This window comes from Nannospalax galili, unplaced genomic scaffold (genome assembly GCF_000622305.1).
Source record: "Nannospalax galili isolate Female #2095 unplaced genomic scaffold, S.galili_v1.0 scaffold529, whole genome shotgun sequence".
NCBI lineage: Eukaryota > Metazoa > Chordata > Mammalia > Rodentia > Spalacidae > Nannospalax > Nannospalax galili.
Genome location: NW_008360309.1, coordinates 1,910,130 through 1,922,937, shown reverse-complemented (window position 1 = coordinate 1,922,937; position 12,808 = coordinate 1,910,130). Strand labels below are relative to the sequence as shown.

At 57.6% G+C, this 12,808-nt stretch overlaps 1 protein-coding gene across 1 annotated transcript in view; it reads right to left on the bottom strand.

The window, feature by feature from the left end:
- The window catches only part of Ano8 (anoctamin 8), an 11,298-nt gene extending 266 nt beyond the window's left edge, over nt 1–11,032 (bottom strand). Inside the window, exons 1-19 of the mRNA XM_029559371.1 lie at nt 10,697–11,032; nt 9,969–10,079; nt 9,740–9,872; nt 9,434–9,572; nt 8,959–9,055; nt 7,857–7,973; nt 7,650–7,777; nt 7,387–7,548; nt 6,904–7,056; nt 6,680–6,806; nt 6,515–6,570; nt 6,343–6,417; nt 6,034–6,165; nt 4,885–5,679; nt 3,880–4,071; nt 3,665–3,796; nt 3,478–3,588; nt 389–1,001; nt 6–41 (exon numbers count right to left, since the gene is read on the bottom strand). Of these exons, the coding sequence (XP_029415231.1) occupies nt 6–41; nt 389–1,001; nt 3,478–3,588; nt 3,665–3,796; nt 3,880–4,071; nt 4,885–5,679; nt 6,034–6,165; nt 6,343–6,417; nt 6,515–6,570; nt 6,680–6,806; nt 6,904–7,056; nt 7,387–7,548; nt 7,650–7,777; nt 7,857–7,973; nt 8,959–9,055; nt 9,434–9,572; nt 9,740–9,872; nt 9,969–10,079; nt 10,697–10,802 (3,415 nt within the window). The 5' untranslated portion in view covers nt 10,803–11,032. The remainder of the gene's footprint in view (nt 1–5; nt 42–388; nt 1,002–3,477; nt 3,589–3,664; nt 3,797–3,879; nt 4,072–4,884; nt 5,680–6,033; nt 6,166–6,342; nt 6,418–6,514; nt 6,571–6,679; nt 6,807–6,903; nt 7,057–7,386; nt 7,549–7,649; nt 7,778–7,856; nt 7,974–8,958; nt 9,056–9,433; nt 9,573–9,739; nt 9,873–9,968; nt 10,080–10,696) is intronic.
- Between the last annotated feature and the right edge of the window lie 1,776 nt (nt 11,033–12,808).

The following is a 12,808-nucleotide window of genomic DNA, read 5'->3' as shown; positions in this document are numbered from 1 at the left end:
GGGGCTCCGGCTGCAGCGGGCGCGGGGGCCAGGCGCGGGCCCTGCGGAGGGAGAGGGCGGTTCCGGGGAGCCTGTCGCCCCGTCGGGCCACGCGCGGCTGCCCCTCCCGGCCCCAGGCACCCGGCGGCCTTATTGCTTCGGATCGCGAGAATGGCGGGGGCAGCTGCCCGGGGCTCGGGGCCGCCACCCACCCGGGAGCCGAGGCTGCCACAGAGGCCGCCCCGGGCGGGAAGGCTGTGAGTGCCGTGCGCCCGGCCCTGCCTGGCAGCGGGCTTTGCATAGAGAGCTGGGCGTGGGCGCTCGGGGCACCCGGGGATCTCCCAGGAGGGCGAGCAGGGCACGGGGTCCCCCACCCGCGTCCCCCCGCCCCCGAGTTAAAGCCTGTGACCTGAGCCTTCCTCCTCTGGCCGCGCAGCTTCCAGCTCCTCCACTGCGGCCTCCTCCCCGGACGCGCTCTTCTGCGCACGGACGGCTGCGCCCCCTGCGCCCGCCGCGCCTGCGCCGCCCACACCCGGCGCCCCGTTGGTCCCGGGCTCCGCTCGCGCTCCGCCGAAGGTGAACAGCTTGGTGGCCTTGGGTGGCGAGTGGCTGCGTTCCGGCTCTCGCCGCGTCTCGGGCGACTTGAGGAACTTGAAGCTGAGGAAGGCCGGCAGCCGCGTGTCCCCCGTGGGCGACTGCGCCGACGCGGGGCGTGGCGCTGCAGAGCCCGCGGGCGCCGACAGGAACTTGCTCTGCAGCGGGATGATCTGCTTCAGGCGCAGCACGTGGTTGGGCGCCAGCAACGAGCCGGGCCTCCGGGGTCGCTCGCCACCCTTGGTCTTGGCCGCCGCCTTGTCGGGCGCCCCGGGGTCCGGGCCGGAGCCCTCCGCTCGCGCCTCCTCCCGGCCGGTAGCGTCGCGCTCCCGCCGCGCGTGGTGCTCTGCGTGGCGCTGCCGCTCCTCCTCCTCGCGCCGCCGCCGCTGCTGCTGCTGGAAGTGATGCTGCGCCTGGCGCTCGTGCCTCTGCAGGGACAGCGCGCGGTGGGCACCACCTGCATGCCGCTCGGATGCCCAGGCTCCACAGGAATGAGTTAGAACACACACTGGAGGCCCTCTGCATCCCCACACAGATGCCAGGGCTTCATGGGGTGACCCAAATACTAAGCATCAACTGAATACCTAGACCTACGCTGGCTCTCTCTAGAAAAGTGGGAGAGATCCAAATTCTTATTAAACACCACCTGATTCCCTGGACCCAGTCCTGGACTAGGGAGCAATCTAAGCCCCTTACTGGGCACCATCTGAACCTCGACCCACGTTGCTTCTTTCTGGAAATTTCGTCAAAGTTGGCTGAAGAGACGGCTCAGCAATTAAGAGCACTGGCTGTTCTTGCAGAAGACCCAGGTTCGAATCCCAGCACCCATAGGCTAACAGTAACTCCAGTTCTAGGGGATCCGATGCCCTCTTCTGTCCTCCTCGGGCACTGCAGGACACAGGTGCACTTATGCATGCAACCATAATACTCATAAAGTTCACTGCTGGGCTAGATGGCGCACACCTTTAATCCCAGCACTCCGCAGGCAGAGGCAAGTGAATCTCTGTAAGTTCAAGGCCAGCCTGATCTACATAGCCACTTCCAAGCCAGCTAGGGCTACAGGGAGACCCTGTCTCAAAAACACAAAACAACAACAAAAAAGTTCCCAGTGTAAATCAGCTGGTGCCTTAGAACTGGGACAGTGTAAACTAATGCTGGGCCTGCTGTTTAGTGACAGTTCTGGAGCAGAGCTACTATAACAGCTCAGAGCAGCAGCAGCCACATCTTAGGACGTCGTTGTTTTGAGGCAAGGTTTCACTGTGTTGCACAGGGTGGCCTCAAAATCTCAATCCTCCAACCTCAGCTTCCCCAGTGCCCAGATCATAAGCCACCACCCATTCATTTGGGAGTGGCTCAGTGGAAGAGCCCCTGTATAGAACCCTCCAGTGAGGGGCTAGGGGTATGGGTCAGGGGTAAAAAGCTTTCCTACTCTGCCTCCTGAGTCCTGGGACCAAAGACTGCACAGGAGTTTTGAAGAGGTGCCCCTGTAGGCTGGTGAATGATAGAACGTTCTTTTTCTTTCTTTCTTTTTTTTTTAATTATGTGTGTTTGGGTGGGTGAGTAAAGTTTGTAAATGTGAGTGTAATGTATGAAGAGAGCATTTGATTCCCTGGAGTTGGAGTTACAGGTGGTTGTGAGCCACCTGATTTGGGTGCTGGGGACCAAACTGTGCTCTTAACCATTAACCTTTTTTTTTTTTTTTTTGGTCTTTTTGAGACAGGGTCTCCCTGTAGCCCCAGCTGGCCTGGAACTTGATATGTAGACCAGACTGGCCTTGAACTCACAGAGATCCGCCTGCCTCTGCCTCCCAGGTGCTGGGATTAAAGGCATGCACCGCCAGGCCTGGAAACCACTAAACATTCTTGAGTCCTGACTGAACATTCTGAGAAACCAATAATCTGGTTCTTGTGAGCCCTAGGTATGGTCCTCCCTGGTTTGCACAGGATGGATCCTTGGGCCTAGGAGTCCTAAGCCTGGGCTACATAACAGAGACCTGTCTCAAAAATAAATGGCTCAACGGTTAAGAGCACTGGCTACTCTGCAAAGGATCCTGATTCAATTCCCAGCACCCACTTGGCAACTAATGACCATTAGTAACTCCAGTTACAGGGGATCCAACACTTTCTTCTGATCTCTGCTGACATTGCACAACGCAGGTGCACTTAACTACATGCAGGCAATATATTCATACACATAAAATAAAAAATAAATCGCCGGACGTGGTGGTGTACGCCTTTGATCCCAGCACTCGGGAGGCAGAGGCAGGTGGATCTTTGTGAGTTCGAGGCCAGCCTGGTCTACATAGTAAGTGCCAGGACAGCTGGGGCTACAGGGAAACCCTGTCTCAAAAAGACTAAAAATTAAAAAATAAATAAATAAAATATTAAAAAATAAGGAAAAAAATCAGGTGTGGTGGTGCATGCCTGTCGTCCTAAGGCTGAGGCATGGGCATTGCAAGTTCCAGCCCAGCATAAGCTTCATAAGACCTCTCCAAGAAGAGAGGAGGAGGAGAAACAGGAAAAGGAGGAAGAAGAGGAGGAGGGGTGAAAGGAGAACAGGAGGGGCAGGAGGAGGAGACTGAATTCTGTACACATTCAAAGCAGATTAAATTTGTCTTTGATTTTTGCAAGAGCATGTCAGGTAGCCCAGGCTAGCCTTGAATCCCTGATCCTCCTGCCTTCACCTCCCCAGTGCAGGACGACAGGCATGAGCCACAGCTGACAGGTGCAACTGACTTCTGAATGTTTTCAATTCACAAGTGGTGGAATCTTTGGGTGCAAAACCCCTGGGCGGGGGGACTGTGTCCTCAGGATTCTATGCAGCCTCCTAGTTTTCACTAAGACTCAGCCACAGGGAGTTCCCTCTTGGAGTGCATGTGGACCTGAGACCAGCCCCGGCCCATACCTTGAAGGCCTCCCGCCGCTGGTACTCCAGTTTGGCCATCTCCTCAGCCACCCAGCCTGGGATGTCCGGGATGGCGGCGTGAATGAGATACTTGACAAGCAGAGCGAAGTGCTGTGGGGGACAGAGGGGCTTCAGGCTCTGGAAAGTACTCTTACCACCCAACTTCTGTCCAGGTCACCAGTCCTACCTCCAGCACAACCACAGACACAATGGCAGCCTCAGGGCTCAGCCAGGGGAAGAGGCGCTGCAGCTGGCCACACTGGCCAATGAGGTAGCAGTTCACCACGATGGCCAGCACGCCCATGGCTTCCATGACCTTCTGCAGGAAAGCAGGAAGCTCAGGGGCAGGCCTAGCCAACAGTCCACTGTGTCCTCCCAGCACCCCCCATCCAGCTAGCCCACCTGCCACTGGCCTATGCTCTCTACACGCTGGCCAAACGGCCGCTGCAGGCCAGTGCACAGCTTGAAGGCATCACTGCGGATCTCGATCAGGTTGTTGACCAGGGCACACAGTGCAGCCAGTGGGAACGCAGAGGAGAAGAGGACGATATAGCCAAACTGCACGAACATTTCCTGGTAGTCCTGGAATGTGTCCTGAGGGCAGATGAGCCACGTCAGACACGAAACATGTCCCTCTGGTCATCCAGCTAAACCCGGGCTTTCTCCCCATCCACAGCTGCAGCCTTCACAAGTCCAGGAGCCTCTGACTCCAAGCTCAGGCCTTGATCCCACCATGCTAACTGATGCCTGTTCACATGGACCACCTCCATCGGCAGACTGTGCACCTGTCCCCACTATCATACACTCTCTTGAGTTTGTACTTTCTGGTTTGGAACATTTTGTTTGCTTGGTGTGTGTGTACATGTTTGTGTGTGTGTGTGTGTGTGTGTGTGTGTGTGTGTGTGTGTGTGCAGGATGTACGTGTGTATGGAGGCCAAGGTTAATCTTTGGTGTCATTGTGGGGGGAGGGCTCTGTATGCATGCCACACACATGGAGGTGAGACAGCTTTTGGAAGTCAGTTCTCTCCTTCCACCACGTGGGTCACAGGGATTGAATTCAGGCATCAAGCTTGGGGGCAAGTGCCTTTACCCACTAAGCCATCTTGCCAGCTATTCTTATTTGTTTTAAATTTTATTTGAGTGTTCTTTTGTGTGTGTGTGTTCATGGGTATGTGTGCTGCCCACAGAGGCCAGAAGAGGTTATAGGATCCCTTGGAGCTGGAGTTACAGGCATTTATGAACTGCCTGACACAGGTGCAGGGATCTGAACTCCAGTCCTCTGATAGGGCAGTAAGCTTTTTAAACTACTGAGCCACCTCTCCAGCACTATTTATGTTTTGAGACAGGGTCTCATGTAGTTCAGGCTGGCCCTGGGCTCTCAGTACTGAGATGACAGGGCTTTCTGACCTCATACTTCCTCATGCAGCTCTCCAGCTCGGCCTGTGTGAGCTGAGGTGAATGCTCCTCCTCAGGTGGGTCGATCCAAGATGACCTGTTCTGCCTTTTCTGTCTGCCTGCTGTGTCTCCGGAACCAGCGTCAGGGTCTCGGCCTCCATCAGGGCCGTGGTCTCGGCCCTCACCGCCCGCGCGGCGGAGCAAGATGGTGGGGGGCTCCAGCTCAGAACTGCCGGGAAGCCCCTCGGGCTCGTCGTCCTCGGCCAGTGTGAACACCCCCGGCTCCAGCCCTTTCTCCACCATGGTGGGGCTGCCCTCCTCCAGGAGGGCCTCTGGGCCTGGCCTGCGTTGGCCAGCGCTCCGCTCTGCAAAGCTGACCTTCTTGAGCCGTAGCCCGCAGTCCAGGAGGCCTCCTTCCTCGCCCTCCTCCTCCTCGTCCTCCTCTTCTTCCTCCTCCTCTTCCTCCTCCTCCTCCTCCTCCTTGCCACCCCGAGGCCCATCCCCGACCTCCCCACCTTCCCCGGCCGGCCTCGGCTCCACCGTGGTCTCCTCCTCCTCTTCCTCGGGTGCTCCACAGCCTCCGCCCAGACACCTGTGGCTCCGGGTACCGCCTTCATCCGCCTGGGCTTCAGGGTATCGTCGCGGTGCATTACGGCGTAGGCTCAGCAGGCCCAGTAGGGCCCGGGCCAGCTCCCAAACTGCGCGCAGACCCAGCTGCCCGCGGCCCAGCCGGTGGTACAGGTGCGGCTGCAGCACTTCTCGAATGTTCTGCAGCAGCTGGCGGGTGATGAGCAGGGTGGCCAGCATCTGCGAGCGGAGAGAGGCCGGTGGGAGTGGGCGAGGCCGGGCACCCAGGAACAACCCGTCCCGCTGGCTCCTGCGTCCCCTGGATGGCCCTGCGCACACACCGAGCCCGGGACTCAGCCCTGATGCACACGCCACACACACCTGCGGGCAGGCTGGGACGGACACGAGAATCTCCACTCAGCCAAGGCTTCAGCAGGCGCTAGGGGCGCCTGGGTGCGGCCCCCTAGCCTGCACGGGGGGAGGGGGGGCTCTTCTTGCACATGCGCCCTCAGCTTGGTGTGCCCCACCCCAGCACAGCCAGGTTGCCCACCCTGGCTTCACCCCGCCTTGGGGAGGCTCGCCACCTGCCCATACTTTGGCCCGGGCTGCGAGCAGGAGACCCTGGAGGGACAGGAGGAGCAGGCGGAACCGGAGGGCCACGAGCGGGACCAGCACCGCCCGCAGCTGCCACTCGAGGCTCTGGGACAGGGACAGGACTAGCAGGAGCTGTGGAGGGACCGACGGACAGATGGGAGAGGGGAACGACAGGCAGAGAACGCACGGACAGACGGACAGAAAGGAGAGAAGGATAGAGGAGGGGGGGCTGCAGAGCCCGTGGACCCACACACAGGGTCTATCCCCAGGCGGCCTGGGCTCTGCCCTGCGGTGGTGACTGACCCTCACCTCCTTCAGCCGGTCCATGTCTTTGAGGTAGAAACCGATGTAAAAGAGACTCAAGTAGGAGTTGACAAACTGGAACTGTGGAGGGCAGGGCAGGTGATGGGGTCACCCCTGTGTCCCTCCATCACCCCTCCCCTTGCCTGTCCTCTTGCTTCAGCCCTTGTTGGTCACTCACCAAGACGACTTTGATGATCAGATGTTTCTCATAGGCACTCTCTAGCCGGTAATTCTCTAGGGACCAAGGAGGTGAATGAGGGCCATCCTGCCCCGCCCCAAGGGCAGCTGGGTGTCCCCAGGGACAACAGAGACCTCCCCTATCACACAGGCCTCCCCATCATACCCATGTCGTTAAGCCACACAGCCAACTTTTTGTAGCCCTCTGCACTCACGCTGACGAGCAGGGCCAGCACCACCTTGGGTAGGAAGCGAGCCAGGCGGGGCAGGCCCTTCACACTCAGGACCAGCTCCTGGAAGATACAAGATGAGGCTGGTGGCTCAGTGGGCTGGAGCTGGGCCATGTGCCTGGCAGGCAGGGACCAGGGGAGAGCCAGGGGGATGGGTCACCTGCAGCTGGAAGCAGCCAAGCATGAGTATGAAGACACAAGCCAGGCAGGCCAGGCACAGGGGCAGGCTGACCAGCAGCTGGAAAAGCAGGCGCTTCCAGGGAGGGTAGTAGAACTCCTCAGCCTGGGTAATGGGGCTGATGCGGCGAACACCCTAGAGAGGAAAGGGGTACGGCTCCCCTAAGCCTGGTGGCCATGCCCACTTCTGAATCCTACAACCAATTTCCCTCTGCCACACCTTTTTCTTCACAAACATCCACTACAGTGCACAATTCCCAGCCCTCAAATCCAGTTTCCCACCCTTCCCTTTTATGCTTTGAGCATAAAAGCCTCTGGTGGCTGGTACACTCCCTCTGATGTTGCCTCCTGCCTTCCTCCACATCCCCAGCTACCACTCACCTGTCCCCACTCCCATTCCCCAGCCACTCTTTTCTCTCTTTTACCCCCGCGCCCCTGGAATCCCTGGCCTCAGTCCCCGACTGACCCTGAACTGGGGCCGTGGCTCCTCCACAGCTTCCCCGGGTGAGTCCAGTGTCCCCCATTTGTAGGCCAGCTCTGCCCCCCTCCGTTTCCACTCCTCCAAGAATAGCGTCGACCAGATTACATTGAAGAGAGCGAAGACCACACAGGAAACATCCCGGCTTGTCTGGGGCAGGGGGTCACAGAGAAGAGCCACTCAGAGACCCAGCTGGCTCATGGAGGCACCTCTAGAGCAGTCCTGCTCCTGGCCCAGCTCCTTCCCAGTACCTGATCGGCTTCGGTGAATGTGTACAGAACAGAACCAAAGACAGCCGGGTACACCATCGCTGATGTGTAGAAGCCCAGCCAGGCAAAATACATGGCAATCTTCACCCCAAAATAGTCACAGATATCATCTGCCAGGGGACAGGGGTTCTTGGTCACCTCCAAGTAAGTCTTGGGACCCTAACTCACTCCCCAGCCCCAGAGCCACACCTAAAGGCTGGTTTTCACACACGGCCTGCACCCAAGACTTCATGAGACGATTCAGGATACGTTGTTCATGGACTGGAAACACCTGCTGGATGATACCTCGGGCGGCCAGCTCAGGGACTGCAGGGAGAGGAGGAAGAGTGACCCTGCCCCTGGACCATCCAACCAGCCCAGACAGTCCACCAAAGTCATAGCTTTTGCTTGTTTTTAAACAAGAAGGGGTTTAGCCGGGTGTGGTGGCACATGCCTGTAGTCCCAGCACTTGGGAGGCAGAGGCAGGCGGATCTCTGTGAGTTCAAGGCCAGCCCGGTCTACATAGTGAGTTCCAGGTCAGCTGGGGCTACAGGGAGACCCTGCATCAAAAAGACAAAAAAACAAAAAAAAAACAAGAAGGGGTTTAAACGGAAGGCTGGGGATGTGACTCAATTATTAGAGTGTTTGTAGCTCAGTTGGTACAGTGCTTGCCTAGTACGAACAAAGCCCAAAGTTCCGTTGCCAGTACTACAATAAACCTGCTGTCCCAGCACTCAGAAGGTGGATTTGAGGGTCAGGGTCTGGCTGGAAGCCAGGAGGTTTTGGTTTTTGTTTTTGTGACAGGAGTTTCACTGTGCAGCCCAGGCAGGCCAGTCTTGAACTAACAATCTCTCAACCTCAGCCTTCCAAGGCCTGGAGATGATAGGCATGTACCACCGCGCCACCAACTGTATTTTAAAATTTAGCCTCCTTTCTTGCCCTGAACATCTAAGAAATGACACAGGCTGGTATTGAAAGGTGAACTTGTTTTGTAACAGCAGTTTTCCAGAGAGGAAAGGTCCCCCAGGGACACGTGGGGCGCTGTCCAGGGTCCTGTCCGCACCTTCCTTCAGACCCAGAAAAGACTCACCTGGACAGGCTAGAGTAAGCCCTGCCCCGCCCAGCCGCGAAGGACACGCCCACCCACCCTGGCCAATGGAGGCCACGCCCACTGAGCTCTTTGGTTGTCCAACTCTTTCCTAGACGCTGAATGATTGGCTACAGGCTCCGCCCTCCTGTGCCCATAGGCTATCCTCTCAGAGGCTCTCCCACTGTCTGCCTATGATTGGAGGGTGGGCCCAGCTCTGCTCACTGATTGGCTGGTCCTCCAGGAAGCGCACGTTGTGCAGGGCTTCCCCCTGCTTGGCTCGTAGGTTCTGAAGCCAAAACCTTATGATGCTCTGCCGCTCCTGTTGGGGAAGTGGGTGTGTGAGCCTGCATCCTCAGGTTGGGCCTGCATCCTGGAGTGTGAGCCTGCACCTCCAGGGTGTGAGCCTGCACCCCTGGGTGTGAACCTGTATCTACAGGTGTGAGCCTGCAGCTCCCGGTGTGAACCTGTATTGACAGGTGTGAGTCTGCTTCCATGGGTGTGATCCTGCACTCCCCCCCCCCGTGGACCTGCACCCCCGGGTGTGAGCCTGCATCCATGGGTGTGATCCTGAACCCCCAAGGTGTGATCTTGCACCCCCAGGTGTGGACCTGCACCCCTGGCTGTGAGCCTACATCTGCAGGGACATGCCTGCATCCTGGCAGCCCCCAATGCAGACACGCGGGACACGAGTGCTCACCTGCGAAGTGAAGAAGCGAAGCTCATTCTCCACGTTCTCATAGATGAAGTCCTCTTCGCAGGAGAAGCTGCGGGTGCCCCCGCCGAACTCGGCCTTCACGGCCTTGCGCAGGCCCAGCTCATCAGCCCCACGGAGCAGGCTGCGGGGTGGACAGGAGACAGTGGGTTCACAGGAAGGACGCCAGCCCAACCATCCAGGAGCTAAGGACGGTGCGGTGGAGCCACAGGTTAGGGACCAAGGAAAGGCCGGCACTTGAGAGGCAGGGATCTGGGAGGCAGGGCCTGCGAGTGGAGGCAGGGGACTCGCCTCTCATAGGTGGCGGTGACGAAGAAGGCGTAGGCGCGCGTGTGGCGGTGGTGGCGAACCTGCACGATCAGCTCGGGGATGCCCACGCGGACATGGTTCAGCAGCCACAGCAGCGTGTGGTCATCCGTGGTGTCTGCCAAGGGGCACAGGGACCAATGCTCTTGCCTCGAGGGGGGCCCACGAGGGCCAGCTCAGCATCCCGGGGCGCAGGGCAGGCGGGAGTGGGTACCTGCGAAGGTCAGGAGTACGTCGCAGTCCTCAGTGGGCACCGTCTTCATCCAGGCCTTGTGGGACACCAGGTAGCGACCGGCCTGCAGGAGTCTCTTCCCGAACAGTTTATCTGGGGGGGGGGGCAAGCGGGGATCAGGCCACTCGGGAGATTCAGACTCTATACTCATCCAAGCTCTCCAGGCCTGGCAGGCTTTCCTCTCTCCCTTGCTATAGCCAGGCCCTTCCCCCTAGGTCCCTCCTTAGAAATCTTACTCATGGTTGAGGCACAGCTCCGCCTCCCAAACCACAATCAATGGGGCGCCCACAGCAGCCCTGAGTACTTCTCCCTTCTCCCTTGCCGTCCTTAAAGCAGCCGCAAGACTGGTGCGGGCCTCACCCCCATTTCACAGGTCACCAAACTGAGGCCTGGAGAGTTTAAGTCAAGCGCCCAAGGTCACCCAGCCCAGGTCGACTTCGAACCCAGGACCATGGGATTCTATGCCCCCACCCCGCATCCCTGTCCAGGAGTCTTCCGGTACCGGGTGCCAGGCTGTCAGAGGGGTGTGTCCTGGGACCCCCAGTGCAGATGCATCACTCCAATCCTGTGCTCCCGGCCGCAGCCGCAGTGCCATGAGGAGCGGTCCCCGGGCCCAACGCCAGCCCCAGGACGCGTGCCCTCAATCCTCCGCCCCGAGCAGCGCGAGCGCACCGGTGCACCTGCCACCGTGCCATCAGATGCTCACGTACCCAAGACTCCGGACGAAGGAGCCGCAGACTCGCCCTCGGGCGGAGGCCTCTTGCCTCGCTCCCCCTCCAGGGTCGCGCCCCCGGCGCCCGAGGCCGCCTCGGTCATGGCGAGGACACGGCAGGTCAGGGGCTACGGGACGCCCGGGCGCCGGGGGGCCGCGGGAACCACTGCCGAACGTGCGGAAGGAGGAGACAAAGGCCGCGCCCGCCCGCGCCGGTCGCCGTCCCCGCGCTTCCCTTGCTTCTCGTCCCCGCCCGAGCCGAACCTCGAGTCTCGGTCCCCAGCCCTCGCGTCACACGCGGCTCCTCAATCGTGCCCGCCCGCCTGGCTTTCTGCTTCCCGACCCCGCCCGTACGGTTTCTGCATTTCAATCTCGCCTGCCCACTTGGTCTCTGCTGTTCGTCCCCGCCCGCAAGGAAAAGGTGCATTCTCCACCTTCCTCTCCACCCTCGGCCTCCCAAGCATCAGTTTCCTCCGCGTGGAATATGACCTGGGCAAATGCAGGGAGAGGGAGGGCCTGGGTGGGGGAGATTCCTGGGAACAATAGCTCAGACACCTCAACCCTGAATGCGAATAATTAGCAGGTGCTGCCTGACCCCAGCTGTTGTGCCACTTTTCAGGGCCAGAGACATGCTTCCTGCCCTTTCCGCCCCACACACCCTTCACCATACAAACTCCTTAGAGGGCACTGGGTACTGGTGGCAAGTTTAGCAAATAAAAATGACCCTGGGCCGGCGAAGTGGTCTTTAATCTCAGCACTCTGGAGACAGAAGCAGGTGGATCTCTGAGATCCAAGCCAACCTGGTCTACATAGTTCCAGGCCAGCTGGGGCTACAGGGAGACCCTGTTACACACACACACACACACACACACACACACACACACACACACACACCTCATATATACATCCAAAGTCAGTGAAATGACTCAGAAGGTAAAGGGGCTTGCCATCAAACCTGATGAGTTCCATCCCTGAGACCCACATGGTGGAAGTCCGACTCTGACCTCCAACAAGCACACCCTCCCGACACCAATAAAAAAATAATAATCATAATAAAATAGTCCTTCTAGGAGCTTCATGTGTAGCTTAGCAGCAGCAAAGCCCTGACTGGTATGCACAAGGTCTGAGGTTCAATCTTCAGCGTGGGGGGTAGAGGGGAAGAAGTAGCTCAGTTGGTAGTGTTTGCCTATTTTTTTCCCTTTTTTTTTTTTTTTTTTTTTTTTTTTTTTCTGCCTCTTCCTGGTCAGTGCTGGGATTAAAGATGTATGCCACTATGAGAGGCTTTTTTTTTTTTTTAATTACATTTATTTATTTGGGGGGACAGTTAGGGAACACATGGAAGGTCAGAGGAGAACTTTCCAGAGTCGATTTTGATAGAATGTGTGAATTGCAGGAGAGCCAAAAACTTCCTTGAAGGAAGCCATATGGACATAAATTCCTCAATGTGGCCAAATGGTTCAAATTGGTGGCTTGGCCTTTGCTCAAACCTTATCAACTGGTCACTTCCTGGGCTGACAAGAGACTGTTTACTGGGCTGACTTAATCTCCTTTTTGTGCCATAAGATAACTTGCCTGCTCATACTGAGGAAATAATCTCAGGAGGAAGAATCTCAATGATCTCAATTACCCAAGGACACTGACACTGAGCAAGTTCCTGCAGCTGCGTCCAACAGAGTTCCTATGTAAGTCCAGATTGCTCTGCCTTTCCTTGCAGATGCCCGTTTTCCACAGATGCTTCAGCCCTTTGCCATGTTCTTACAATAAAAGAGAACACACTCCTTGCCTGCGGCAGGTCTGGCTCTGACTCTTACTTCTAAACTTTAAACTCCTTCCTTTTTCTGCTCTCCTAAATCTAGCAGATCCTCTTCTTCCACCATGTAGGTCCAGGGGATTAACTCAAGTCTGCATGCTTGGTGACAAGCATCTTTACCCCCTGAGCCCTAAAGGTGGGCCTTGATCACTGGACTTCTGATCTTTCTTGATAGGTAAAAAGTTGGCAGAGAAGGAGCGAATGGATGACGAGGCACTGAGGCACAGCTAAAACTCCATCAAAATAGGGTTTATTAGCAAAGGAACACATGGGGCAGATTCCCTTCTGGGCAGGGAAAAT